This window comes from Phymastichus coffea, unplaced genomic scaffold (assembly GCF_024137745.1).
Source record: "Phymastichus coffea isolate CEN01 unplaced genomic scaffold, Cenicafe_Pcof_1.1 PCOF00170, whole genome shotgun sequence".
In the NCBI taxonomy this organism is placed as follows: Eukaryota; Metazoa; Arthropoda; class Insecta; order Hymenoptera; family Eulophidae; genus Phymastichus; species Phymastichus coffea.
This window is the reverse complement of record NW_026706981.1, coordinates 236,998-263,139: the sequence shown is the minus strand read 5'-3', so window position 1 is coordinate 263,139 and position 26,142 is coordinate 236,998. Positions and strand designations below refer to the sequence as shown.

The following is a 26,142-nucleotide window of genomic DNA, read 5'->3' as shown; positions in this document are numbered from 1 at the left end:
GCGATGAGCGATCGGCTGAAAACTGACTATTATTGGGTAACTTTGGACGTTCGTCAGACGCCAATGATCGGCGCATGCGCACAGGTTAGTTGCAGCAAACTATATCTATATCGCGAGTCTCTCGAACACTCGACGACCACCGCTGGCTACAGCTATAGCAGAGTTGCTACGCGATCGCGCGTACACTGCATATACCGTTTTGTCTGGTTTGGTCTGGTGTGGCCAATGGCCAGTTTCACTCGATCGTCCTATAGCTGCTGTGTGCCCATTGTGTAGCTTGTTTTTGTCATGTTTGCAAATGTTCGCCTACCTTCCTTTTCCACCGAGTAGCTCATCGATAAATTCATCGTTATAATGTTTTCACCTGTGCGGGGGTGTAACTCGCAGATGTGACATGTGTTATTGGGCGGAGCTGTTGGCTGCGACTACGAAGACGAGGATAGCAAACACCAAGAGGACGATGCTGCATCAATAGAGTGAGAGATGTGGAGCGTGATAAGGACGTGGAGGATGATTGCGTTTATGGTCAGCGAGAGATAACGATTGTGATTAGCAGCCGATCTCGTTCTCGAAAATGTTGAGGTTCTTGTCGAGGCGCCGGCGCAGCGTTAGCGCCCAAGCCACCTCACCGCAGATCAAGAACCAGAGGCTCATCAGCAATAAAAATATCGTGCAGTGTCGTGTTATTCTTCTCGACGGTGCTGATCTCTCCATCGAGCTGTCGGTGAGTCAAGCCTTCTGTTATCGTTTTCTCTTCAAACAGTGTATGATTTTTATCAATCACTATTTAATAGCTTTTGTATGTATTCTGTTCTAGAAAAAGGCATTAGCCAGTGATCTTTACGAGCAAGTATTTTATAGCTTGGATCTAATAGAGAAAGATTACTTTGGACTGCAATACACAGACAGTAATAATGTGCAGCACTGGTTGGATCCAACAAAGCCAATAAAGAAGCAAGTGAAAAGTGAGTACAATCCAATATATCGTAGATCATGTGGACGATGCCCTTGCTGATACCTTAATTTGTTTCATATGATACAATACAGTTGGACCACCCTACACGTTAAGGTTAAAAGTGAAATTTTATTCATCGGAACCCAATACACTCAGAGAGGAATTGACTCGATACCAGTTTTTCTTGCAACTCAAGCAGGATCTCCTAGAGGGGAAGCTACATTGCCCTTACCAAACCACAGTACAGCTTGCTGCATTAACATTGCAATGTAAACAACTAATATATAAAGTTTTACTGCGAAACAATCTCATGAGGTTCACGATGACTGTTGATTTTCATGCAGCTGAGCTTGGAGATTATGACACAACAGTGCACACAGCAGCGACGGTGTCAGAGTTTCGTTTCGTACCAAACCAATCGGAGCAAATGGAGCTGGAAATCCTGGAAGAGTACAAAAGATGCACGGGTATGAGTCCCGCCCAAGCAGAATCGACATATCTGGGCAAGGCTAAATGGCTGGACATGTACGGTGTGGACATGCACACAGTGATGGGCAAAGACGCCTGCGAGTACTCATTGGGTCTGACGCCCACGGGCATCTTAGTTTTCGAGGGCTCGCAGAAAATTGGCCTGTTTTTCTGGCCGAAGATTGGCCGGTTGGACTTCAAGAAGAAGAAGTTGACGCTGGTGGTAGTGGAAGAGGACGACGAGGGCCGCGAGCAGGAGCACACCTTCGTGTTCAGGCTACTGAACGAGAAGGCCTGTAAGCACCTATGGAAGTGCGCGGTGGAGCACCACGCGTTTTTCAGGCTGCGCGCGCCAGTGAAGGGCGCGAGCGGTCGACAGAACTTGTTCCGTATGGGCTCGCGCTTTCGCTACAGCGGCAAGACCGAGTTCCAGACGACCCAGCTCAACCGCGCCAGGCGCACCGTCCAGTTCGAGCGCAGGCCCAGTCAGCGCTACGCGCGCCGACAGAGCCACGTGCTGAGGGACAGGCAGCGTCAGGTACTGGACCAGACGCCTCAGGTCTCCTCCGGTAAGGGCTGCTCTTGACTTTGCTATTTTGTTCGGTCGACCTCGCTAATCAGTTTCGTTGTCGACTTCGCAGCCGAGGAGGAACCTCTGGAAAGGCAGACGAGCCGAGCCAGCAGCACCAAATCGTCGTCGGACGTGAGCAGCGTACAAGGCGCGTCCTCGCCGCTAGTGGATTCGCTGCTCAAGTCCCTGGCAAAGGAGCAGCAGCCGACGGAGGCGAGAAACGACGCGAACGCCGCAGCAGCCACCAGCCAGGAGAAGACCGAGATCACGAAGACGAGCCTCGCTATCGAGGCGCCCTCGCCGCTGCCCATACCTAACAACCAGATGATCGCCGCCACGGCCTTGCCTCCTCGCACGCCCATTCCGCCCGAGGTTCTCAAGTGCAATATCTTGAAGGCCAAAGCCCTCGAGCAACAGGGTAAGAACTCCAATTTGGTCTCGATCTCGACTGTCGAGACACCAAGCGATAAAACGCTGCGACCTGGCACTGCCGTCATCGCTGCCGCTTCGAGTGTTAATGCCGCTGACGCAGCTACCATCGTATCTGTGGTGAGTTCGCTGACAGCTTCTTGTTGTTAGTTGGTTTTGCCGCTTTTGACATTTTTGATCTTCGTCTTACTTGCGCTCACAAGTTGTTCTTTTCGTTTTGGTTGTCGATGTTGTCGCTTGTTATTCGTGCTAGCTTCTGCGGGTTGGAATACACCTTGAGCTTCGTATGATTCCTGCGATCAAGCATTCACAAATGAACGGTGAGGCTTAACCGTCGCAGTCATCGAAGTTGACTCGAGGTGTAACGTGCACCTACTCACTCACACATTTCGTTGCTTTTTGCTCGTCCGTGCTCAACACAGGGTGGCGACAAGCTGACCCTCTCGGTGAGCGGTGCCTCGACGAGTCCCTCGCCGGTCGACGACGCGGTCACCGTCACGCACTTCTCCCTCGACAGCTGGGGCAAGATTCAGCAGAAGACCACGCCTCTCAGTCCCAAAGTGGCCAATCAATCCAAGAACCCTTTCAACCCATTTATGAGCAATACCAGCCCAGACGATTCGATCGCCAGCATCGCCGAAGAAGCTGCGGCTCCGGATGCTCCGGAGGAGCCCACACCAGTTGTTGTGCCGGCCGAGGAGAAGAAAGTCAACACCAACCCATTCGTCGACTCGAACCCTTTCTACGGGATGCTCAATCCCTTCGCTTCCGACATGACTTCAGCTCCAGTTCTGGTGACAGCGACTGCGACTGCAGCGAAACCGACAGTAGTGGAGGAACCTGTGGTACCGCCACCAGCACCAGCACCATTTGTTGTCACCTCAATCACCAGCACCGTCGCTGCTCCTGCGAACAAGACCGACGTAGCTACACTCAATGGCACGAGGGTCGTCAAGACCGAAGAGATTCAGACGACTACCACCACCCTCACGCATAAAGTAAGCCTCACTCGACGCTTGCGCTAGATCGGTTTTTTTCTCTGTATTGTTGTTGTTTTTGTTGTTGTTGTCTCGTTATTGTTTTTTTTCTTCCTTTCCTTGCGAGTTTTTTTGACTGAATTTGAAAATCTTTCAGCAGGACGATGGGCCGCCAGCAGCGTCAGATATTAGTCCCTGGTTGGTTGCTGATCCAACTCAAGCGTCGACGGCAACTGCGAGTCCAGCCAAGCATACCGTAATCACTCGCAAGACAGTCATTACGACTCAGTTGTAGGCGCATTCTCGTTTACCTACTCCGTAGCATAAAATGTAAGGGAGGAATTTGCGAAATAGTATTACTATTTATGTACGACAGAGTTGCTGAGATTTTGTTTTTCATCATCGAATGTTAGGCATACCGAAATTGCGGTTTTCGTTTGTCTTTTTTTTGCCAAGCAATGATTCCTTACTGGTGCTACCATTATGCTTTCCAACTGAAATATTAATATTATCTTGTAGAGAAATAAGCCTAATCTCGAAACTGCAGCGAAATTTAAAAAAGAAAAGAAAGCATTTTTCGAGGCTCTGGTGGATAGTGTGCCATGTCTATTGAAAGGCAGTTTCTTTTTCTTACGATTACCAACGTAAATAAATTATTTATTAAGGTCTAGAAAACTGTGATGTACTCACTGCTACGATTTTCAAAGACGAACTTTTTAGTATGCTTATGAATAATTCCTCCTGCTCGACCAACTACTGAATTTATACAAAATAAGACTGGACGTTTCTACATTTTGATAAAGATTTATTAGGCGAGAAAACTTAGCCTCATTGACGAGTTTTCTTCGAAAAAAAGCTTTGCTTCTTTCAATATTGTCACAAGGAAACTATAAAATATGTGCCTTAAAACCTTGTAAACTTGTACTTACGTTGGTGCAGCAAAGACTGTTCCCTATTTTTTACCAAGTAAAAAATTATCACTTTTTATTTAAGGTAGTGAAATTAGTCCAAGTGTGAAGCGAGTCGAATTGTAGTCAAGAAATTTCAACTTCACTTTGTCGGAGAAGTTTTTACGATAAACTTAGTTTCACGGTGATGAAATTTACCGACAAAATTATTTGAAATATATGTATATATAAACATTCGAAAGTCTTCTTTGCCTTGTTTCTTGTTTTATCAAAGTATTAAAGATATTTCACACAAGTGTATTTACTATATTTACTACGGTACTCGAAGACAGTATGTTTTATTGCTTGTTTTTGACCTATACATTCCAATTTTGATCTCTGCAGTCAAATTTAACCAGCCCCGCTACTATATAATGATAAAAACACGACTCATTTATAGTCATGCATTGACTGAGTACTTACCTATGAGAAAAAATACGTCCAATTATAATTTTAATCACAGGATTGCGTGATTAGCACTAACTATATGTATATGAGATGCAACCGCAATATTTGAAATTTTTATGTGCATTGTTACAAAGTTTTATTGTATTATGTAAATTGCGGCCTTATTAGATATATATATATATATATATTTTTATCATAGATGTTGAGTATAGATTTGTGTAAACACAAATTACCTTGCGTATACCTTATATGTAACGCGAAAATTAACTTTTGCTTTCTGTTCATTGCTTTTACAAGTACTCCTATATTTCAAATAAATGATTTTATAACGTCTACCAGTCAAAATATCCATATAAGAAGAACAATTTTTTTCTTTAATTCCTGTAATATTTTCTTTGCATTTCAAACTCCTGATAGGAATACTTAGAATCATGAAAAGTGCAAATCAATATTGTCTGTTTGATTGGTTAGCATCTGACAAGATTAGCTTATTTCGACTGTTAATAAAACTTTGACCAATCGCATCTTTGAATTGTATATGTCTTTCACTTGTCGTAATAAAAAAACTAGACAATAATTTAATAAAATAATGTTTAAGTCATTTATTCGATAAAACTTTTCACATCTTTCCTTATCAATATAACAAAACATCAAATTCAAAATTAGTTGGAGAAAAGAAAAAAAGGATGAAAATTCTAGGTAAAATGTATCACATGCGGCGAGAAATTTTTGCTCGGCCAAGCTTAGGCGATATAGGTATAGTAATCTTAAATTTACTATATTTTACTTTCGGCGGAGAATGCATCTGTTCAGCGCAAGCTTGCTGTAAAAATGAGTGCTTTAAAGCCGAACGCTTCTGGATCGCCGATTGACTGTTGCATACCTTTGCGTTGTTCACCTTCTGGTTCTCTTTGGCAACTTCGGCGTTCGCCTTTTTGCTTTTGTCGCGGTTCATCTTCAGTTTCGCGCGTATCGCAGTTAACGATCGAGGAGACTTTGGAAGTTTCGACATCGTTTTGAACGTCGGTCCTCGAGGTTCGTTAGCTGTTGACCGACGCTTACTCGCCTGCGCAAAAGTACCAAAGTAACAAGGTCACTGAATCAATGTATTCGCGAAGAAAAAGAGGCGAGGTATCTACCGATATTTTTCGTTTGGTCTCTTTGCTTTCCTTTTGAGTATTGAGTGAGCCTGACGAACTTGGTTGCGCTTTATCGTCGAACGTTTTGTCGGCATTGACCATCTAGAAGTAAGCAGTGCGTCGTGATTGTCGTTGCCGGAAAAATTCGAGTGAAATAATTGGAATAAAATAAAGGATGTATTACGTGGTGGCCACCGCCGCACTTCTTTAAAATGTCCACGCCTGGCCTTGAACAAAATAATTATTTTGTCAATCGAGCAGCCAGAGATTTGTTCAACTGACCATATAGTTTTGCACGCGCGATACGTACTCATCGCCGTAGTTCTGACAGTCGCGCAACAGTTGCAAGTTCCGTCTGCCTATTGGACACATAGAAGTTCATTATCAGCGAGGCCGCGATCGAAGATTCCTCGACGGAATATCTTTACCAACCGAAAATCGGTACCGACGACGCGTCCATTCTCGACAGCGAGCTATCGTCGCCCCCCGCGTCGGATGCCGCGATGCTCGTGTCCAGCCGCGAGAAGAAGAGCTCGTGGACGTTGATGGGCGTGGAAGTGCATCTGCCGCTCAACACGATCGACGAGTCTGCCGTGGACTGTGGCTGCAGGTGGAGCAAAGCGCGCGGCCCGGGGATCCCTTTTTCGTGGCTCATTGCTGATCTTCGCTCGACCCAAAGAAACGGATGGTTATGCTCGATCGACCGACGTCCGACTGCGTGGATTTACTCGGCGACCGGTACTCGACTGTTTACATCGAGCGCTTACGCATCACCAATCAGCAATCGGCATTCTCGTCGCGCGTGGCGAGAGAGAAATGAGTACGAAGACTGGCAGTAACGCAGATAAGCTGGTAGAATTTCTTTCTTTTTTTTATTCAATAATGCATGTGCGCTCATGTACATCATTGTTATTTTCAACGATTATTTATTAATAGTAACCATAAATCATGATATATAAATGGATATTGTAAAGTAATAATGTGATGGTGATTGTAAACAGTAGAAGAAACGGCAACGTAAATAGACGATCCGTGCGATTTTCCCACGACATTTTGATTGGAATTCCGAAGAGCAGTCTCTCTCTGTGCCGAATTTCTCGGTCGCTCCCGGGCTAATCGACGCGATCGATGAAAAGACGTTGTGGAGACTTTTATTAATTTTACAAATTTTAGTGTTCAAGTTTTTATTGTGATTGTTATTTTTGTGAGCGTGCGTATAGGTAACTGGTGCGCCTTCGCAGGAGTGCACGGCGATGTTGTTTTGCGGCACTCACGCCGGCGACAAATTGAAAAATTGAGGTTGCGCAAGATCCTCCATCTGCGGCGCGGGTACAGCGATTACTAGAACGCGCCGCGCCAAAAGAGGGAAGACAGAGAGCGAGAGAGAGAGAGAGAGAGAGAGATAGATAGAGATAGAGAGAGTAGAGAGTAAGAGTGAGAAAGTAGAGTGTATTTATTAACAAATGTTCTTTTGGTCTGGCGTTCTCGGCAAAAGCTTATTCCTCCTCCTCTTCTTCTTCCTCCTCCTCTTCTTCTTCCTCCTCTTCTTCTTCCTCCTCTTCCTCTTCTTCCTCTTCCTTCTCCTCCTCTTCCTTCTCGCTGGCCTCTTCCTCCTCCTCCTCCTCGTCAAAGTTTGGCTCCTCGAGGTCCTCGTCCTCGGCGGCGGCCTTCACGTCTTCCTCGCCTTCGGGCGACTCGGGGTCTCCTGGCTTCTTGCCTGGCCGCTCACCGAACCACTTCGGCAGCTTCGCTATTATGCGTCAAACAATTCAATCGTAAGTATTAGACTTTATTGCGTTATCGCTGGCTCTAGGTTCGATTGGCTCGGTGCGACAACATTTAAATCCGTCAAGATAACAGAATTAGTTGACAGACGTTCGTTGTTCTGCGCATTCGTCACCGAGCAAACATTGGCTCGTTTCATAATCGATCAACGACATGATAGATAGACAAACGACTAACACGTCCAATTAGACTAAGATGGAAAAGAGGATAGTTTGGTTAAAGAAAAGTGACAACAACACATACTCTTTTGACGGGCAAGGAACTGATCCTTGGACGAGGACCATGCTTTTTCCATAGCCTCCTTCTGGGCGTCTGTCAGGCCCTGTAACATCAAAGGACAAAAACCATGCTAGGATTATCACACAAACGGGCCAAGGATGTGTGCGGCTCTCTTCCATCTTTCTGCTGCAGAGGCCTCGATAACAGAAGTAAAGTTGGGCACAGTAGAGGGGGACGTTTTGCGTGATAGTCGTTATCATTTTCGGTGGACGCACGGTCGTGGTCGGCTCAGTCACCGGGGGCTATATTACACGGAAGGGACAGATTACATCAACGAACACGACGGGGTGAGAAGAACAAGGTCCAAAAATGCAACCTCCAAAGTTGTCAGTCATCACAAAAATCAAACGAGTCGGGCTGGACGTGATGAAGAAAATCAGGGGCGTGGGGAGGTGTTGGGGGGGGGGGGCACGCGATCATTGCATTTGCCAGCGTCGTCGACTCACTTTTTGTGCGTTTCATGAACAAGTCCTGTCTCTGTTTCCAAAGTTTCTCGCAGTATTCCTGATATAACGTAGTATAGCCCTGCGATTTGGAAACTGTCAGAAAAGGAAAACTGAATGGTGTCTGTCTGTGTCGTGTCTGTGGTGTTGGTTGCAGAATGTTCTCGTTGGGAATCGACGGAGTGAGAGGAGGATAGAAGGCTACTTACACCCTCGAACAGTTTCTTCTTGTCGTCGTAGGACCTGGTGTCCACGCGGCGCTCGTACTTGGAGGCGACCTGGATTTTGGGCTGCAAGTAAGAAGAAATGGAGCGAGTGAGAGAGCTGTTTTCGCGGCGTAGGCGCGAGGCGTACTCACGGGGTATTTGCCAGTGAGGGCTTCTGGATCGAGGCCTTTCTTGAGGGCCTTGTGCCTGAGCTGCTGCTTCTGACGTTCTTTCAGCTCTTTCAGCTGAAACGAGAGAGAGAGAGAGAGAGAGAGAGAGAGAGAGAGAGAGAGAGAGAGAGAGAGCAGGGTAGAGTGAAGGTGGGAGGGAGAGAGAGAGAGAAAGTAGCTCGCGACTCACGTCGTAGTCCTGGCGCTTCTGACGCTCTTCGAGGTCGTACTTCTCGGTCTCGAGCTTGACGATGGCCTCCCAGAGCTCGGTGGCCTTGAAGCGCAGCTTGTCGATGCTGAAGTTCTCGATCTCCAGCGGCTTGATGCGGATGCTCAAGGAGATCTTTTTCTCCTCCTCGAGCTGCTCTTTGGTCTTGTTGCGCTCGAGCTGTGCGGAGGTGAGGTTGCCGGCGAGGTCCTTCTTCTGGATGGTGAAGTTGGGGCCCTTCTTGCTCGCCTGTTCCTTCATCGCCTGCATCATCGCCTGGCGTTTCTTCTCCGACTCCTCCAGGCGCCGTCGCTTCTCTTCCATGTCTCGCTGCTTCTTCTCCTCTGCGCAGAGGACACACGACGCACGTTATAGCCACAGACGGCGACTCGCGGCCGATCGGCGCCAGGCGCCTTACCGATTTCGCGCTGGCGGCGCTCTTCCTCCTCCTTCTTCTTCTGGGCCAGCCGCTTCTCTTCCTCGGCCCGCGAGATCTTGCGTTTGGCCTGCTTTTCCTTCAGGCCCTTGAGCTCCTCCTCCTCCTTTGCCCTCTGCTTGCGCCATTCCGATATGTACTCCTTCAGCTGCTCGTCCAAGTCGCTTCTCTTCTGCTCCTGCCTCTGTTCGGGCGAGAAAGCGGGCAACGATCAGGTCGCGTCGCGACGCACGATGATACGACAACTCACCCTCATAAACTCGACTCCCTCACCGGAATCCCTGGATTCGCCGAAAACAACAAAATCACATCTCTGGTTAATTCGTCCGGCGCGCCTCCAGCTCTTTCTCGCTCAGACCTCCTCTCATCGACTCCTTTTTCTTTTTTTGTCTTTGTTTTCTTTCTTTATATGACATGCGCACAAGCATACACACACACACGCGCACACGCGCGCACACGCACACAGAGTCCGACAAACGGACAGCCACGGCATGCACACCGAGACAGACATATATGCGGCAATAGATTTCGGTGAGTATTGATTGGCGAGTAGTGAAGCTGATGGTAGTGCGGCTACTGTGTTTGCGTTAGTCGACAGTCGGAGCTGTAGCGCTGGTTTTCGAGCCCTTCGAGGTCTGCGTGTTCACGGGCCACGTGTTACAGGAGACTGCAGAATTGGCGGTTAGAAGGCGAGAGAGAGAGAGAGAGAGAAAGAGAGAGAGAGAAGGACGGATGTGGCTTTCGCCGGAAGAACACCAGCGAGATCGGCGCTCTAGTTGCCCCAAGGCTGACGCGCGTCAGCGCCTGACACGCTTTCAAAATTAGACAGCACAGTTCGGCGCAGGGAGGAGCCTCGTGCGTGCACTCGACGATCGAGACGAAGCTGCCGCTCGTTCGCTCGCGAGACACAGACTCGTCGGAGGACAGCGAAAGAACAGAGCTCTCTCGCGCGCTTGTTAATTGATTATTTGACAAACAGAAGGACGCACAGCGGGCGGGTGAGAGAGAGAAAGAGAGACGAGGGGGTTGCGACACTCGGCACGTTAGACACAGCTCGGCGCGCCGCGACACGAGGCTCCTCGGCGAGCGCTCGCCGAGGGCCGCCGTGCGCGAGCTACGGTCGGGCGACAGTCACAATAAACCACAAGGATCGGAGCGGCTGTTAAACGAGAAGGCTCGCGCGACAAACGACAAGCTCGACAGCGAGAACTTACTTTTGGGACGCCCTACCCCTACAAAAGAGAAAGAGACAGATCGGTTAATAGAGTGGGCGCAGGTCGCACGGGGCTGCGTGCGTGCGTGGCTGGCTGTGGCTGGCTGTGGCTGGCAAGCTCGCGTCATCCTGCACGACGCTGTCAGTATAGGCAGAGCTTTCGCGCGGCTCGGTCCGGCCAAGCGCCGGAAATGAGCGGCGCTCGGCGGAGCTCGGCGGAGCTACGGTTCGGCCGCCGACGCGGCCGCGCGCGCGCGCGGAAGGCCCGGGGCCGGCGACCAACGGCGGACGCGCACGGCCGCCCGCGTTGCCGTGCCGATTGCGAAACGCGCGTCCGTCGATGCGCAACACAAGCGACAAATAAACAATCTCATTCGCGGGTGCTTTCGCTCTACGGTCGGCGTGCCACTGTCGCCGGAGTTAGCTCAATCGGCAACTGCGCTCAATTGTTATGTCTCCAAAGATAAATCAGTGAATGAACGAAATCAAAATTACAGTCGGTCGGTCGCGGCTGCTCATTGCCGCAGAAACAAAAACCTCAAGTACCAAAAATCGCCTCACGAGACATCACAACTGCGAGAGGAACAAATCCAACAACTAAGTCGATTAGATACAGCAAAAGATATAGGCAGCCATTGTTTTAATGCTCGAGACTCTTTGAACAAATATTTTGTGAGTTGTTGCGTTACTTTGACGACTCTTACAGATAATTATTACAAAAAAAAGGAAAGAAAATAAAAAACAGTATCAAACAAAAGAGAAAAAATATAACGAGACGTTTACACAGCAGCATTGGAGCTGCGGCACGACTTGCTTGTTCGTCCCTATTGGACGTCGAATTCTGCTAGCGTCGTGCTGCATCTCGCCAGTAATTTAATAGAGCCAGTAGTCGTTTTAAAGATAGCGGACGAACAATGCTGCGATCCGACAGATAGACAACAACATCAAAAAAAAAAAAAAAATAGTAAAAATAAAAAACTGTTAAATTAGAGATTACAAAAAAAAAGAGAGATCAATGTAGACATAGACAAACAAAGATGAAAAAAAATAGATGTACGACATCAACTCTGACACTTACTCGACTTTCTTCTCCGGTTGCCTGTTCGTTCGATCGAGATCGATTCGCGTGACGCGTGCGTCGATCGGCGTGGTTTTTTTCGTTTTTTTTTTTTGTTTTTTTTTTTCGTGTATTGGTTTTTTTTGGTGACGATGGATAATAGCGGAGAGGCGGAAAAAGAGAAAAACCAGTCAGTTATGGGTTCCTTGAATGTACGTCGGGTGGGGCGGGGGCGGGGGGAGACACAGAGAACAGAAGGGGCAATCGGAATCTTTCGAAAGGCAGCAGACTGGAGAGGCGAGCGACGGGGGAGCGCTCGAAATAATTGGCGCGCGGCGGCACGCCATTCCCATCGGCCGCTAAGAATAACGCGGCGAGACCGCGCTTTTCGACGATGAGGCAACAAGCGAGGCATCGCTCTCTCGTCGGCCGGTCGAGGCGTTCGATTCGCGAGAGCAAGCCCGAGCTGAGGAATCGGTCGTCGGAGAAACGGGCGAGCGCGCGTCGCTCGTCGGCTCGTCTCGTGTTACTAAATCGGTGTCCGGGTGGCCAGCGCTAACGGCCGCTCTATTTTCGTGAAGGAAACGCGCGCGCTAATAATAACCGGGTCGGCATCCGCGCGCTCCGCGAGTCTGCCCACACGGAGTCGTCTTCCTCTTCGTTTCGCGCCGTAGCCCCGCGATTCTCCCTCGATCGCGCCCAAACTCCCTCGGATCTTGCGCAACTGACTCCCCGTCTCCGAGGTGTCGCCCGGAACAAATGGGTTGCTGACTCGCGTATACTCGCGTATCGGCTTTCCTTTCGAAAAATTCCGATGTTGTCGATCGACGTCGATCTCCTCCCGACCCTTCGTCTCTTTTGCGCGATTCGCTAGCTATAATTGACTTGAATCTCAGATGAAAATTTTTATGGAACATCGCGCGGGGACTCTATAACTAGGGAGCTGATCAATATGGTTCAACGAATGGGTCGATTATGGCGGCCACTGGAACTTACTTCCTGCAATGAAAAAACACAGAGACGGTCAGTTGGAGAGGGACGGGGCGTTTCGGGTGAGAAACGCGACAAAAGGGAACACTTACACTTCCTCGACCTCCTCCTCTTCGCTGCTGTAAAAGACAAAATGGGGAACAGTTTGGTTAATACATCGTGTGTTACGTTATCACTCTCGAGGGGGTTCGACAAAAAGAAAGTGCGCAACAACAAAAGGGGAGTTAATCACTGAACGGTCACACGGACAATTAACGATGACCGAAAAATTAGACTGGTTCGTTTGTTGAAAAAAATGTACGAGATTGAGCGGGGATTGACGAGGGTGTGCGCGATCGTGGAGAGACTTCCCTGGCTTTACTCGACAAGAACTTGCGATGACGTTCTCGAGGTGGTCGATTTGCTCTCGACGACCGAGACGTCGTCGACTCTTGGAAAAAGAAATACCATGTGAGCGAGAACAAAGGGACGTGGCTACTTACGAGTATTGTTCCTCTTCGTCCGACATGACTGTGGGAGTTTAGGGTACTGCAACAGAAAGCATGGAGATTAATCAGGCGGAAGAAGCGAAGCGCACGACATGACAGTAATTCGATACGGCCAGCGCAAGCTCTACCGTGCGCAAGCTCTATAAGGAGCCGATCCCTTGCCGGCGCGCAGCTAATTATAGTCCGGCCGGCGCTCGCGCGAGAGAGGCTCGCGATGCCCGAGTCGCGGATTTCTCGTCGATCGCGTCACTGCACGCCACGACTCCCGATATGTACTCGGCCGCCGCCGAATGGAATCGACCAGGGCGCTCGCGGAGGCCGTCGAGGTCGCGCTGGCGAACGAGTTGCTCGCGAGATCGGCACATAAGGACACGGGCACAGAGTTGCACAAGCTTGCAAGCCGCACTGACCGAGTCACTTGTTATCGATGCTTCGCCGCACTGCACGCGACTCGCTCGACGGACACTGGCACACTGACGTCGCGGCACTCGTCTTTCAGAGATAAAGAGACAAGTGGAACCACAAGTTCGGCACGGGTGGCTGGAAAAAAGACGCGCGGTAACGGAGGAAAGGGAGAGAGAGAGAGAGAGAGAGAGAGAGAGACTCACGGCAGCGGCGGATCGTTAGCGAGATCAACTCGGAGAGATACGTGCGAGTCGGTGGAGAAGAGAAAGAAGAGAGGCTCCGTACCCGTGTCACAAGAGCTTCGCCGTTGGAATGTGGAGTCCGCGACAGCTTGAGCGGCTCTGAGTCTCGAGGCTCGGCCCGGACACCTCACTCTCGCCTACTCCCCCGCTCTCGTCGCGCCGAGATAGAGAGAGAGAGAGAGAGAGAGAGAGAGAGAGAGAGAGAGAGAGAGAGAGAGAGAGAGAGAGAGAGAGAGAGAGAGAGAGAGAGAGAGAGAGAGAGAGAGAGAGAGCTATTCTCGGAGCTTTCGAACTTGGGGCCCTACCTATTTTCCGCGCGACGCCACTGCGCTCGCTCGTTGCTCGGCCTCGACTTCCAATCCACCGATCCGACTCCTCGAGATTTAACGCCTCGCGGTCAGCTTCGTCTCTCCCGCCCTCGGCTTGCGTCGTGCCGCTATTTCTTCTATTTTTCTTGCGCTTTCTCGGGGGGCTTTACTCTCGCCTTTCGACTGGCTTCGCTTGCCCGCGCATGATTTTGCCGCTGCCTCGCTCTCGACGGAAGATTTCGACTGGCCTAAAAAAAGATTAGCAGAACGCTTCTTAGATGCTGCGATCGTGGCGGAATCCAGTGTTGCTTATCGCTCAACAATCTATTTTTCTTTCCATTTTCTTTTCCACGAGTTAAGCAACCGACCTCTCTGAGCTTGCATTTTTGCTCTTCCGTCAATTGCTTCTTGTAAAAATACTACGATCGAATATTAGAAAACGTACGTATGTCTTTGTAAGATGGAAAACAATTGAACTCTGCGGTTGTCGCGGCATTCTATTGTTCGAGACGACGTCTGGCGCGATTGTAAAACTTGACGCGCCGCGACGGTACGAGGAGCGTATAGGTATTTCGAAAGCAACCGTCAGAAGCCCGTGGGCGTGAAAAGCGCACTCATATCATGTGTCCGTGGAGCCGAGTCTGACCACGTTTGACTTATTCTACTTGGCCGATCGCTGCAAAACGACGTCTCCTTCCTTTTTGGCTAGCGCGAACGATCCTATGCGCCATGAAGAATCCGGACTTTCGAATATCGAATCTCACGCTGTTCGCTCGACGGAACGCCTTTACCTTTAGACCGATTATTTTTCCGGAAGCCTGCAAAGCTCGGCATCGAACCGAAAAAATACACACTTAAGGCTTTATTTTAGCTAGAAAACAAGCTGTTTAATTTTAGTCTAATAACAAAAGCAAGCGGTTTTAAATAGCGCGTGATTTGATCAAATAATTATCGCACAAACATCACGAGTAGTTATCGAAGCACGTTATTTTTGGACAACGCTATTTTTAGTATGCTTTCCATTCCGTTGCGAGATGATAATTTTCTCGGATTATACTTTTCATTTTTTTTTTTCGGTACTCCAAGTCGTAAGCGGAAAATTATTTTTAGTTCGAGGCACATTAATATCATATCAGTACCGTACATTTTTCCACGATAAAATGACGTGTCACGTGGCGTTAAATTAGATATCTTTATAGTTCAAACGATGCTCGAGCAATAATAAACGTTGACTAGCACATGAGCGCTGGTAGATCTTTAATTAGATCGGTGGATCCCAAAATAAATATTTTTTCTTTAATCTACACCCATTAATATTAAAACAACAAGTGAACGTGAATAATTACAGTTTTATTTGGCAGTCGTAATATTTATTTGAATTATTTTACACATTTTCTGACACAATTGCTTTTGTTAATTTTGATCATTCAATTAAAAGATCAATATTACAATGCACATAACGTAACTTGCTTGCGCTTATTAATTATCTAACGCAAAGTTAAATATGCAAGTCAACGAAGTGAGTTTACGAAAATCGACTCTTTTGAATTGCGGTCTCGTTCGCGGTATCAGTTACAAAAGACGAATAAAAATACTTTCATCGAAAACACAGAAATAGTGGGATAACTGCGAGGGCGTAAACGAAAAAATAGTCACGTCCACACAGCGAAAGCTCGAACGAGCGCATTGTCTCGCGTGCAATGGAGAAATGGTATGAAACACGAGCCGCGAACTCAGCTGTAAAAATGTGGGTATGATATCGAGTGACGAGAGGCCTCGTTCGGCCCTTATTTATTTGCCGAGGCGAGGGTGTCCCGAGCCGATCCTCCGGTGCGACGCTCGTCAATCGCGAAACACGCGTGAGCTGCGGCCATATATGGCAGGGATGTGGGTCGACGGGAGAGGGCGCCGCCCGATATAAAGTTGTCAACCATCTCGACGGGCGCTCAACTTTTCCGAACGTCGTTACTGTGGGAGCTCTGTCAACTGTTGTTTCTCTTAGTGCACGATTCGACGATTTTCGCATTGGAACGGCGTTTTGTTCAATGAGCTCTCACTTTGCATTTGCTATTTACGCAAGTGTGGTGGTACATCAATTAAAATCGGTCTTTTGAAAGGCCGCTCCTTCCCGCCAAATCTGAGCTGTCCGGATTCCTTTTTACCCCCAAAACCACCACCTATTATGAAAAAAAATATTGTTTTTAATAAACATCTCATGATATAACATGTTACTCCAACGATTGTTACATACCAAGTCTTCTAGGTATCCAACCCTTCATAGTTCGACTGGTTTCAAAGTCAACAAAAAGCTTATGATTGTACAAGACTAGGTGATCTTCCTTTCTTGCCAATTTCCAAGCATCACGTTCTGATTTCATTTCCACAAAGCCATAATTATTGGATTGTCCAGTAACCACATCGTATATTACTTTGGCAGAAACAACTTCTCCATACTGTGAGAAGAACTGAAATATCAAGAGTATGATTACTAAGGTTTCAAGATAGCAAGACGATCTTGACAAAGACCATACCTCCTTCAAATCTTTCTTTGTTACTTTGGGGCCAAATCTAGAAACGAACAAGGTTTTTTCTGGATTTGACTTCAATCCATAAGGTGGCTCGTAATGAGCATTCATTGCTCGAGCAATAGCTTTATCATGAGGTTCCATATCTGTTCCATCAATACTACCTGCTTTTAACGGATCATATTCCTTTGCAAAAGCAGACCAGCATGCCAATGAGTCAGAGTCACTCTTTAATAAGCAAACAATAAGATTAATTTCAAGTGGAGTTTTCACAAATGATCATTTAAATACAGCTGTCACATAAACAAACGTTAACCTAAGAATTGAAAGAGTTGCAAGAAAACGTCAAGTAACGATTAATACTTGGAAAACCTAGAGTGATAATTACTCACCATGTCGAAAAATTGTTCGATTGTATTTTAACGGCGAGTATCAATATAAAAACTGACAGGAACGTTGGAGAAACGACAAGAGGAATGAGCGTAAACAAACGCATGCGCCACTGCGCTGTCTGCTACGCTACACATGTAGTACACCCAAAGCGAATTGAATCGCGACCCCCCCCAGTTAGGTTGGTAGAGTGCTACTTTCAGTCCGTAACGGTGGTTTTCAGATCGGCCATAGTATAACGCTCGTTCTTAAATTATATAATTAAAACCTAAAATCAAATAATCATGCATCTAAATTCATTGTTCGGCAAACAATTAATTTTAAACCTAAAAACAAATTAGTAACGTTTTAGCTTTTTATCGTATCTTAAAACGAATTTTCATTTTTGAATATTCCCGCGGTTTCTTCGTTCCGATGCAACGACGGAATTCTCATACCAACCTAACTGGGGGGAGGGGGGGGGGGGGGGTCGCGATTCAATTCGCGTTGGGTGTACGTAGGGAATATAGGTTGGTACTATTAGAGGTGCTTCGGTTGGCAATAGCGATGTGCACTCTTGAGCGGCATCATTTGAACACCTTCAACGGCCACTCAGGGGTATACGTATACAGCCCGTGCGAACGTGGCAGTGCCGTAGTTGGTATAAATAAATTTGTTCTATCCCTCCAAGCTTTCGCCTACTCTTCCTTTCTTTCCGAATGGCTTCGTTGCATCTTCCGAAAATAGCGGTGAGTCGAGCCCTCGCGACAGTTCAAATCGAACAGTTGTCGTACGCGATGATAGGCTGCGTCGTCGGCGTGGCGTGCACCGCAAGCTCGCAGGTAAAAGGTAAATATTGAGTTCACAGCATATATATTTATTTACACTCTGACTTTATAAAAACCAAGGATCGTGCACAGAGCCGCGATTTCCGTTACAATTTGCGAATCACGATATCTCGTACATACATTCAGATGCGCGACGGCACAGGCACGGAGTGAACATGATCAGCGGCGTTTACCGCTGATCATGTTCCGCGGGCACGGCTTAGCGTTGCAACGCTCGCAAGCTCGGCTCGCTTGGTGAGCGTTGCAATTCGACTGCGTGCACGGGGGTGCCTTTCGCGGACAGAAACGTCGTCCGTGCAAGGGAGCACAGTGAAACGACGCAGGGACACGGCGAAGGCGCAGGCAGCAGTCAAACGAGCTCGAGATCGATGTGGGCGCCCATGCGACGCAGCGCGAGAATGGTGTTGACGGCCTTGACCCAGCGCTTCTTGATGACGTAGCGCTTGAGCCGTACCTTGGAGATGGGATTCTCCAGCGGCGCCTCCAGCCAGCGGTGCTCCAAGAGCTTCTCGGCGCTCGGCCTCTTTCTGCGATCATCATCATCGTCATCGGACGGCGATCAGTGCGCGAGCAAGCATCTCGGTGTGCTGCACGAGCGCACAGCGGTTAGTAAGCACTCGCCTGTGTTAGTGGTGTTGGCGAGGGAGCATTAGTACGTTGGCGCTCGCTGATCGGCTGCAGGTCGAGTAGAGGAGCGCGCGCGTACGGCTGGGAGGGGCGGCTGAGCAGTAGAGTCAAAGACAAAATTGTCGGTTTGCATAATACTTTAATACGCCTTACGTCCTAATCTCCACAGTGTTCATTCTTACATCTCGCAGACTCGGCGTCTACAACGAGTAACGAAAGGGGCGCAGAGTGGCGAGCCTCTCGTCCGACGCTAAACCGCGGAGAGGGAAGAGAAGCTCGCGTCGCAGTATTACAAAAATAAGCCGTTGCTTTCGCGTACAGGACCCACGGATATATGTACAGGGGACGGGAAGGGGTGCGGGGGACAGGCCGTCAATTTCCGGAAGGCGACACACGTAGACACACTCGCACGCGCGCATCGGTCAATGTAAAAAAGTGGCACTCGAGCAGGACCGATCGCAGGAATGTCGACAACGAGCACGGGTGGGGGCGGGGGGCGGAGGGCGGGGGAGGGGTAGGATCTCGCGAGGGCGCGCGGCCTGTCAGCGCCGGACCTTCCGCTGCTCGGCCTGGAAGTACTCGGCCAGCGAGTCGATGGACTTGCGCGCCACGGACTCCTCGCCGAACCAGTCGAGGCTGACGCTCTTGCGGCCGCCGAGGCCGCAGGGCCGGCCCAGCTCGCCCCACTCGTCCATCAGCCGCAGCAGCAGGTCCTTGGTGCTCGCGGGCTCGTCGAGGTTGACGCCGCGGTGCAGGTCGCGCAGCCTGGCGATCCGCGGCACGTCGCGGCAGGTCTCGCCGAAGCGCCGCTTGGCGCGCGCCTGGCGGCGCCAGGGCGGCGTCAGGTCGACCTCGGGCGGCGCGCTGCCGCCGGCCTGGCGGCTGCCGGCGAAGGCGGTGCCCCTGAGCCGGCGGCGCCGCGCGAGGCCGTCCAGCTTCTCGGCGATCTCGGTGGGGCGGCGCGGCCCCTCCGCGGCGGGCCCCGGCGGCGCCGGCTCGCAGGCCCGGCCCCCGGCGATGGCGCGCAGGTGCTCGGACAGCCGGATGATCTCCTCGGCGAGGAGGATCTGCGCGGCCGGGTCGATCTTGCGGGGCGCGTCGGTGGCGCGGCCCTCGGAGGCGCGGCGCTCGAGGCCCGGCACGGCGAGCAGCGCGCCCGCGGCGCCCCGCGACTCGGCGCTGGCGGCGCTGGCGGCGCTCGCCTCGCTGCACACGCTGCCGCAGGGCGAGGGGCTGCTGGCGCCGCGCAGCGAGGCGCTGCGCGGCCACTCGGCCGCCGCGCCCTCCACGGCGTACGGGCTGTGCGGGTGCTCGCGCCAGCGCTCCACGAACAGCCGCAGGTTGTCCTTGCTGGCGTCCAGCTCGGCGTCGCCGCCCGGGGCCTGCGCCGGCGCCGCCGACTGCTGCTGTTGCGGCCGGAGGTGCTGTTGCTGCCGCCGCCGGCCGGTCGCGGTCCCGCGGGCCAGCCAGCGGTGCTCGCGGCACTGCAGGGCGCTCGCCCGCTCTCTGAAACGTAGCCACAGCGAGATTGCCGCGTCAGCATTGCCAGTGCCGCAGCGGGCCCCCGGTGCGCGTCGCGGGTTTGCTCGCTCTTCGGCCGATCTGCAGCTGCGCGGCGACGGCGACGGCGGCGGCGGCGGCGGCGGTGGCGGAATGGCCGGGGACGCGCGGGTCCGCGGCTGCTCGGCTCGGTGCGAAAGCGGGAGGCTGGGCGGGACGGGCGCCGGGGAAGCAGAGGCGTGCGGGAGGAAGGGGCCGACTTACGTGATGTCCTTCACGAGGAGTCCTTTGATGAAGTCTTTGGCGTCTTCCGAGATGTCGGCGAAGGCCTCGTGGTCGAAGTCGTACTTGGCGATCGTCACGTTGGCCATCGTCTCGATGTCCGTGTCGCCCATGAACGGCGACAGACCCGACAAGCTGCGACGGACACACAAGGAGTCGGTCAGTTCGCGAAGGGAGAGGGAGAGAGCGAAAGAGGAGGCGCGCTCTTACAGGACGTAGCAGATGACGCCGATGCTCCACATGTCGGTGCCGAAGCCGATCTGGTCGAAGTTGACCACCTCCGGGGCGACGAACTCGGGCGTGCCGAACAGCACCTGCAGCTTCTTCTTGGGATCCCACTCGCGCGCCAGACCGAAGTCGATGATCTTGATGCGGTTGCCCTCCTTGGTCAGGCACAGTATGTTCTCCGGCTGAAGCGACAGTCCGACTGGGTGAGAGCGAGGTGGGGGAGGGGGGAGGAAGCACGCGCACGCGCGCTCCAGTCGCCTAGGTACCTTCATGTCCAGGTGGAGGATGTTCTGCGAGTGCACGAACTCGATGCCCTCGCAGATCTGACGCATGAACACGGCGCAGCTGCGCTCCGTCAGCACGAAGTCGTCGTCAATCACCCGCTCGAACAGCTCGCCTCCCGCGATTCTGCAAGCAAGCCGCGCCGTGAGAGCTCCGTCCTGCGCTTTTAATTTTAGACCCGCCGCGGCGGACGCGACTCCCGCCTCAAGCGCTCCGCTTGTAGGACCGCAGCCGCCACGACGAGAGCCGCGCGCGCGCGCGCGCGACAGGTATATAGGAGGGAAAGGCCACGGGAGCGGGCTCGATCTTGGCAGTGCGCGTCGATCGTCGGACAATGGATTTGCGCAATCGCGCGCCGCGCGCGCCGTCCGACAGAATTAATCGAGCGTGCGGATCAAGAGCTGCGCAGCTCGGCGGCGATTGCGCAAGGCGCGCCCGCGGGGACGGACACAGCGGCAACAAAACTCACAGCTCGAGCACCACGTAGATCTGCTTGGCGTTCTCCAGGGCGTCGTAGAGCTGGATGAGCCTGGGGTGCTGCAACCGGCGCATGATCTCCACCTCGCGCTCGACGGCGCGCCGGTCCTCCTTCCTGCCGGCGTTCACCACCTTGGCCGCCAGCGCCAGACCTGTGCTCCTCTCCTTGCATCTGTACACCGTGCCGAACTTGCCTCTGCGGGCAGAGCGCGCTTTATCGGCTGGCTGGCTGGCTGGCCGACCGCCAGCGGCCCACCTGTCGCTCGCGGCGCTCGCGCGCGTGCCAAGTGCGCCTATTTATCGCCGCGGCGGCAACTCCGGCGGAGCCGCTGGAGCGGCCGCGATTCGCGCGTCCGAAAATACGACGTTGCCGCCGACGGGAGGCCGGGCGGCGCCGGGCCGCCGTCCACGCGGCCGAAAACCCGCGGTTATTTATAAAGGCGCGCTCGGCCGCCCGGCCGCCCGGTCCTCCTCGGCGTGGTCCGGCCGTCGTCCTAAGTCGGCGACCCGCGGACGACCCTGACCACTCGGCACCGGGCCCCCGGCGCGCGCAGCCTACCTGCCGATCTCCGACTCGATGTCGTAGTGCTGCTTGAAGTCCACGCCCTTGCGCACCTGCACGTCCCTGTACGGGAAGCTCGGCTCCAGCTCTGCAACAGACAGACGCTCAGCGCGCGACCGCCCGCGGCCGGCGCCGCACACTTACCGCCGACAGGATCGGTCTCGTCGACGCGGATCATGCTGCTGCTGGGGCGCCTGCTCGAGCGCCTGCGTCCGTCGTCGAGCGGCCGGCCGATTATCGACTGCCGCGCGCTGCTTCCGCGACGCCGCGCTCCGCCGACGGATTTAGATTCCTCGCGCCTCGCCGCCCGCCCGCGGTCACGTGGCCCGCACCGCCGCCGCCGCCGCCGCCGACGCCACCGCCGACGCCACCGCCGACGCCACTGCCACCTCGGAGCCAGCCCTTCCCGGATACGCGCCACGCGCGTACAACCCCCTCGCGCGTGCTCTTCCGCCCCGGGGAGAGAGAACGCCCCTTCGTTCCCGTCCTCCCTCTCCCGAGCTCTGCGTCTGCCGAGCTTTCACCGCTGCTTGCTGGCCCGTCAGCGCGCGCTCTTGGCTCGCGATCTTTGCGGAAGCAATGCTGCGTGCAAGCGGGACCCACCTGGCGCCCCAGTGTCGGAACTTGCGCGTCGATCGATTCGATTCGCTCAAGGCCGTACCGACGATCCGGTGGGCAAGACGCGCGTATTTTCGAGCTTACGGCTCCAAGTCAGCTCGAACAATAAAATGCTGCTTCGCTTGAACGTCGAGCTCGACTTTGAGACGACGCCGTTCAAACGTTCGAGAAATACGTTCGAAAATTAAGCAAGCGCAAGAGCCTTTCAATGTTTCGTATCAAATCCGAAAGAAATCGGACAAGACACCGACGACTTTTTTTCGAAGGCTGCCGTTTGCGAACGAGCTTATTTTTTTCCCCTTCCGATCGCCGCCACAGCTTTGTTTGTTGATCTTGACGAATCACCAACGTATCGTTCGATGCGCAATATCTTAAGCTTCCACCCTGCATGTATATACGGGTCCAATTATAATACGATTTTTTTTTTCGTAAAGAGATATACATTTCGAAAGCGAGGTGTCTATCTTTTTTTAACCGATATTTGTCTAATCGATAGATGAAATCACGATTTTACCGTTGATCGACAAATGTCTTCGAAAATATCCGCGTAACATTGAACGTCTAACAACAAGAGCGGATCAAAAAGAATTCATCGGAATGCCCGCTCAAGATGTCAGGGTCACTTTCGCCCTTCAACATCCGCGACTAAAAATACACCGACACTGATCGTTGCGCGAGTGATGAGCTCGAAAAAAAAGAGATCCCGCATAGCTATACGCATCTTTTGAACAGCTGATCTTCCTATCTCAGCATTCTCGCAGTCACATGATCGCCTTACATACCGTTACAGCTCGTTGCAATCTTGGATTTGCAATGGAATTTTATTAAACTGAAGCAAATCTGTTTTTCTCTCTTCTTTTAACAGACGCGGTCTGACAAATTTCTTTTTTCCTTTTTTTGCATTTATTGTTTCCAAGTTCGCTCGGTGAACGTACGAACAAAGAAAGCGTTTCTATCAGCCAATGACGATCGATTGATGCAACTTGCAAGCATTTATGAAATTAAAGTCGAGTGCGAAGAGATGCGCGCGAGGCGCAGGCGCGAATTTGAATTTTGTTGTCTTGAAATCTAACCTTCAAGTTCTATCCGCGCGGGAGCATGAGCAGAATATACCGTGTATACAATTGTTTTCTTACGCAAAATTATAATTTTTATTGTAAGTAATTGTAAAACCAATCATGTCTGGAACAATTAGGCAACTGGAAGAGCGTCAACTTGCATGTGAAGTGTCGTTGATGCGGTGGTCGCCCAACATGGATCTTTTAGCCATAGTCAATGCCAAAGGTAATTTTTTTAGCTCGTGTTCATAATCAATATATTTTAAAGAAAAATAAATATTTCAGGCGAACTGGCACTGCATAGATTAACTTGGCAAAGGGTATGGTTGCTTGGTCCCATCGAAGAAGGGGACACCATTGCAAACCTTACTTGGAGGCCTGATGGAAAACTGATCGCTGTGATCTATGCAAAATCGAAACTGCTCTGTTTAATCGACATTGAAAATAAAAATATTGTATATAAAAACAAGTTGAAGTCTGAAGAGTCTTGTACTTGCATATCCTGGTTGTCTCTTACACCACCATGCTGTAATAATAAGAATGATAAAGTTTCCTCATCCTGTACTGGGCCTTATTTACCACCTTTACCAAATTTAAATAGAAGTTTTGGCTCTGAACCTGAGAGGAAAGAATTTTTGTCTCAAACATTGGATATTTTATTGGTAAGTCTAAACAATTAATACGTAATATTTGCAGTAACTCAAAATACAATTATATTTTAGCTTGGCCAAGCAAATGGAAATATCATGATGTATATATTTGGAATGTTTTATTGTGGAATGATTAGTGTTGGAAATGGACCTATATTAGAAATAAGTGGAGGAGCTGGTGAAGCTCTATGGGCAACTTGGAAAAGCCAAGAGTGCATTGTTGTTGTGAGATTATCATGTATTTTATTACAAGATAGCGAGGCTTTTTTGAGTGTAAGTAATACAGATTTCTCTTATTTACAATTTCGTTACATAAAGAGTATTTCCTTAAATTTTTAGATAGCTCAAATACAATCGCATGTAGAGTTCTTGATGGACTACCTATCGAGAACACTAATGGCTATTTCCGAAGCATGGGAGACTATCCTCTTGGAAATGGATGAAAAGCTTGCAAAGTATGCAGCTGACAAGCCACCAGGAAGTGTTGCTGCAGATTTCTTAGAACTATTAATGATTGGTAATGGTTCAACAGAGCTTGTATACTTTTTACAAAAAGACCTAACAGAAAAAGGCTTAAAAAAGCTTGGGCACAGTATAGATATGTGCTACACTAATATTCAAGTAATTTAGCAATAAACAATTGACTAATCACAGTTATAAAACTGTAAATCTGAAACGCGCTTCTCTGTTTTTAGAAACTTGTGCTCAACCATCTGACTAGCGTTGGAATGGCTTTGATATACCATTTGTCGGAAATGCGTGGTATGGTAAGGTATGGTGGACCATACGAAGCTCTAGGTCTCAAAGAAGAAACTCCGATTACTAAGGCTCTCACGGACACACAATCATTCTTGGCCAAAACTTCCGAAATTCAGCAAGTTATTGATCATAGTATGCGCGACTACAAAGCTTTTATCAGGTGGCTGTACACGGTAATACTGAGATTGAACGATGAAAAAATTCCGTCAGATATCAGTAAAATAAGTCAGCAAGATTTAACATATATAGCCGAGTTCCTTCGAGGATTTGATAAAATAGAAATTGACGCGAGTAAACGTAAGCGTGTCAATTTAGAAAAGTTAGGCCAATATTTACGAAAAGATCCGTTGCAAACTTGTTTTAGTCCTGAAGGAAGTGAGTGGGCTTCCATGCTTGTCGAGAACAGATGTTTACAAAGTCACCCTCTTATCGTGAGGCAAGATTTTGAAGGATCTTTAATGCAAGCACACGAGATTCTTGTTGGATCCATAAATGAAGTATTTGTTTGCGCATATCAAGATCTGACGCAACGTTTTGAGCAAAGTGTGGTTCAATTGACGACCGTAACAAATAATTTGTGCTCCCAGTTCGTATTAAGCGACGGAAATCTGATGGTTGTCGCTCCCAACAGTGATTACAAAATTCTTCAACTATTTAGAATTTATTCCGTTTCTAGAAGCGAGCCTTTAGTTTGTAAACCGATGAAAATTGACGTCAGCAACAAGCAAAGTAATTTCTACACAATATTAATATTTGTAGCTGTGTGAGCAAATCGAATAATGGATTTTGTTTATTTACAGAGTCTTCAATTCCAGCTGAAGTAGCTGAAGATCAAAAAATAACAGACTTGAAATTTTATTCGCAAGATTACCTAAGCTTACTGATTTTAAATCAAGAAAACAACACTTCTTGTTTGATTCAATTGCCGGTGAATCATGCAATACTAAATGATTCTCAAAATATGAGGCCCGACTTGATCGTCAATTTAAATGAAGTGGCTGATCGAAATTTATCAAAACCTTTTCAAGACATTACTCCCAGACAATTGGCTGTGAGTGGTCCAAGAAAAGTGGCGGCGATTCTGAGTGAAAATAGAAGAAAAATCAGGCTACTTGAAACTGAAGTCGACTACGAAGAAGAGGAAAATTTAGAACAAAGCGGAGATGATAACATGATGGATATTACCCCAGCTACCAGTGCAACTACATCTCAGTCTTGATACAACATGAATCG

At 50.0% G+C, this 26,142-nt stretch overlaps 6 protein-coding genes across 10 annotated transcripts; 2 read left to right on the top strand and 4 right to left on the bottom strand.

The window, feature by feature from the left end:
* The first annotated feature begins 148 nt into the window (after positions 1 to 148).
* Positions 149 to 5,316, top strand: LOC131673185 (band 4.1-like protein 5). 2 transcript variants are annotated; one of them, XM_058950991.1, is made up of 7 exons: positions 149 to 724; positions 818 to 965; positions 1,048 to 1,224; positions 1,300 to 1,992; positions 2,065 to 2,543; positions 2,846 to 3,421; positions 3,561 to 5,316. In XM_058950991.1, exons 1-7 carry the CDS (start codon positions 575 to 577, stop codon positions 3,693 to 3,695), a joined length of 2,358 nt encoding a protein of 785 aa, XP_058806974.1. In that variant the 5' UTR covers positions 149 to 574; the 3' UTR covers positions 3,696 to 5,316. The 2 variants fall into 2 exon arrangements, with proteins under 2 accessions (XP_058806974.1, XP_058806973.1); XM_058950990.1 differs by having other exon boundaries at positions 3,558 to 5,316.
* Positions 5,317 to 5,354: 38 nt separating this feature from the next.
* LOC131673201 (uncharacterized) lies at positions 5,355 to 6,642 on the bottom strand. Of its 2 annotated transcripts, XM_058951021.1 has the most exons (6): positions 6,327 to 6,642; positions 6,205 to 6,253; positions 6,079 to 6,121; positions 5,895 to 5,996; positions 5,639 to 5,821; positions 5,355 to 5,578 (listed from the first exon to the last, which is right to left on the bottom strand). In XM_058951021.1, the coding sequence occupies exons 1-6, from the start codon at positions 6,547 to 6,549 to the stop codon at positions 5,465 to 5,467; spliced, it is 714 nt and encodes a 237-aa protein (XP_058807004.1). In that variant the 5' UTR covers positions 6,550 to 6,642; the 3' UTR covers positions 5,355 to 5,464. The 2 variants fall into 2 exon arrangements, with proteins under 2 accessions (XP_058807004.1, XP_058807003.1); XM_058951020.1 differs by having other exon boundaries at positions 5,355 to 5,821.
* Positions 6,643 to 6,672: 30 nt separating this feature from the next.
* Positions 6,673 to 26,137, top strand: LOC131673195 (anaphase-promoting complex subunit 4). 2 transcript variants are annotated; one of them, XM_058951012.1, is made up of 7 exons: positions 6,673 to 6,746; positions 23,638 to 23,726; positions 23,786 to 24,162; positions 24,223 to 24,423; positions 24,490 to 24,771; positions 24,846 to 25,638; positions 25,710 to 26,137. In XM_058951012.1, exons 2-7 carry the CDS (start codon positions 23,678 to 23,680, stop codon positions 26,126 to 26,128), a joined length of 2,121 nt encoding a protein of 706 aa, XP_058806995.1. In that variant the 5' UTR covers positions 6,673 to 6,746; positions 23,638 to 23,677; the 3' UTR covers positions 26,129 to 26,137. The 2 variants fall into 2 exon arrangements, with proteins under 2 accessions (XP_058806995.1, XP_058806994.1); XM_058951011.1 differs by lacking the exon at positions 6,673 to 6,746 and adding an exon at positions 7,563 to 7,669.
* LOC131673199 (troponin T) lies at positions 7,062 to 13,908 on the bottom strand. 2 transcript variants are annotated; one of them, XM_058951015.1, is made up of 13 exons: positions 13,778 to 13,908; positions 13,164 to 13,209; positions 12,774 to 12,800; positions 12,688 to 12,690; positions 11,713 to 11,733; positions 10,636 to 10,653; positions 9,672 to 9,702; positions 9,404 to 9,605; positions 8,968 to 9,329; positions 8,760 to 8,852; positions 8,611 to 8,691; positions 7,923 to 8,001; positions 7,062 to 7,644 (listed from the first exon to the last, which is right to left on the bottom strand). In XM_058951015.1, exons 2-13 carry the CDS (start codon positions 13,187 to 13,189, stop codon positions 7,391 to 7,393), a joined length of 1,197 nt encoding a protein of 398 aa, XP_058806998.1. In that variant the 5' UTR covers positions 13,190 to 13,209; positions 13,778 to 13,908; the 3' UTR covers positions 7,062 to 7,390. The 2 variants fall into 2 exon arrangements, with proteins under 2 accessions (XP_058806998.1, XP_058806999.1); XM_058951016.1 differs by lacking the exons at positions 11,713 to 11,733; positions 12,688 to 12,690; positions 12,774 to 12,800.
* On the bottom strand, positions 15,478 to 17,166 carry LOC131673203 (U11/U12 small nuclear ribonucleoprotein 35 kDa protein-like). The gene is made up of 4 exons (XM_058951023.1): positions 17,042 to 17,166; positions 16,656 to 16,877; positions 16,376 to 16,589; positions 15,478 to 16,301 (listed from the first exon to the last, which is right to left on the bottom strand). Exons 1-4 carry the CDS (start codon positions 17,042 to 17,044, stop codon positions 16,192 to 16,194), a joined length of 549 nt encoding a protein of 182 aa, XP_058807006.1. The 5' UTR covers positions 17,045 to 17,166; the 3' UTR covers positions 15,478 to 16,191.
* LOC131673197 (death-associated protein kinase 3-like) lies at positions 18,422 to 22,297 on the bottom strand. The gene is made up of 7 exons (XM_058951013.1): positions 21,969 to 22,297; positions 21,822 to 21,912; positions 21,255 to 21,458; positions 20,770 to 20,911; positions 20,486 to 20,685; positions 20,258 to 20,410; positions 18,422 to 19,999 (listed from the first exon to the last, which is right to left on the bottom strand). The coding sequence occupies exons 1-7, from the start codon at positions 22,000 to 22,002 to the stop codon at positions 19,036 to 19,038; spliced, it is 1,788 nt and encodes a 595-aa protein (XP_058806996.1). The 5' UTR covers positions 22,003 to 22,297; the 3' UTR covers positions 18,422 to 19,035.
* Positions 26,138 to 26,142: the final 5 nt, after the last annotated feature.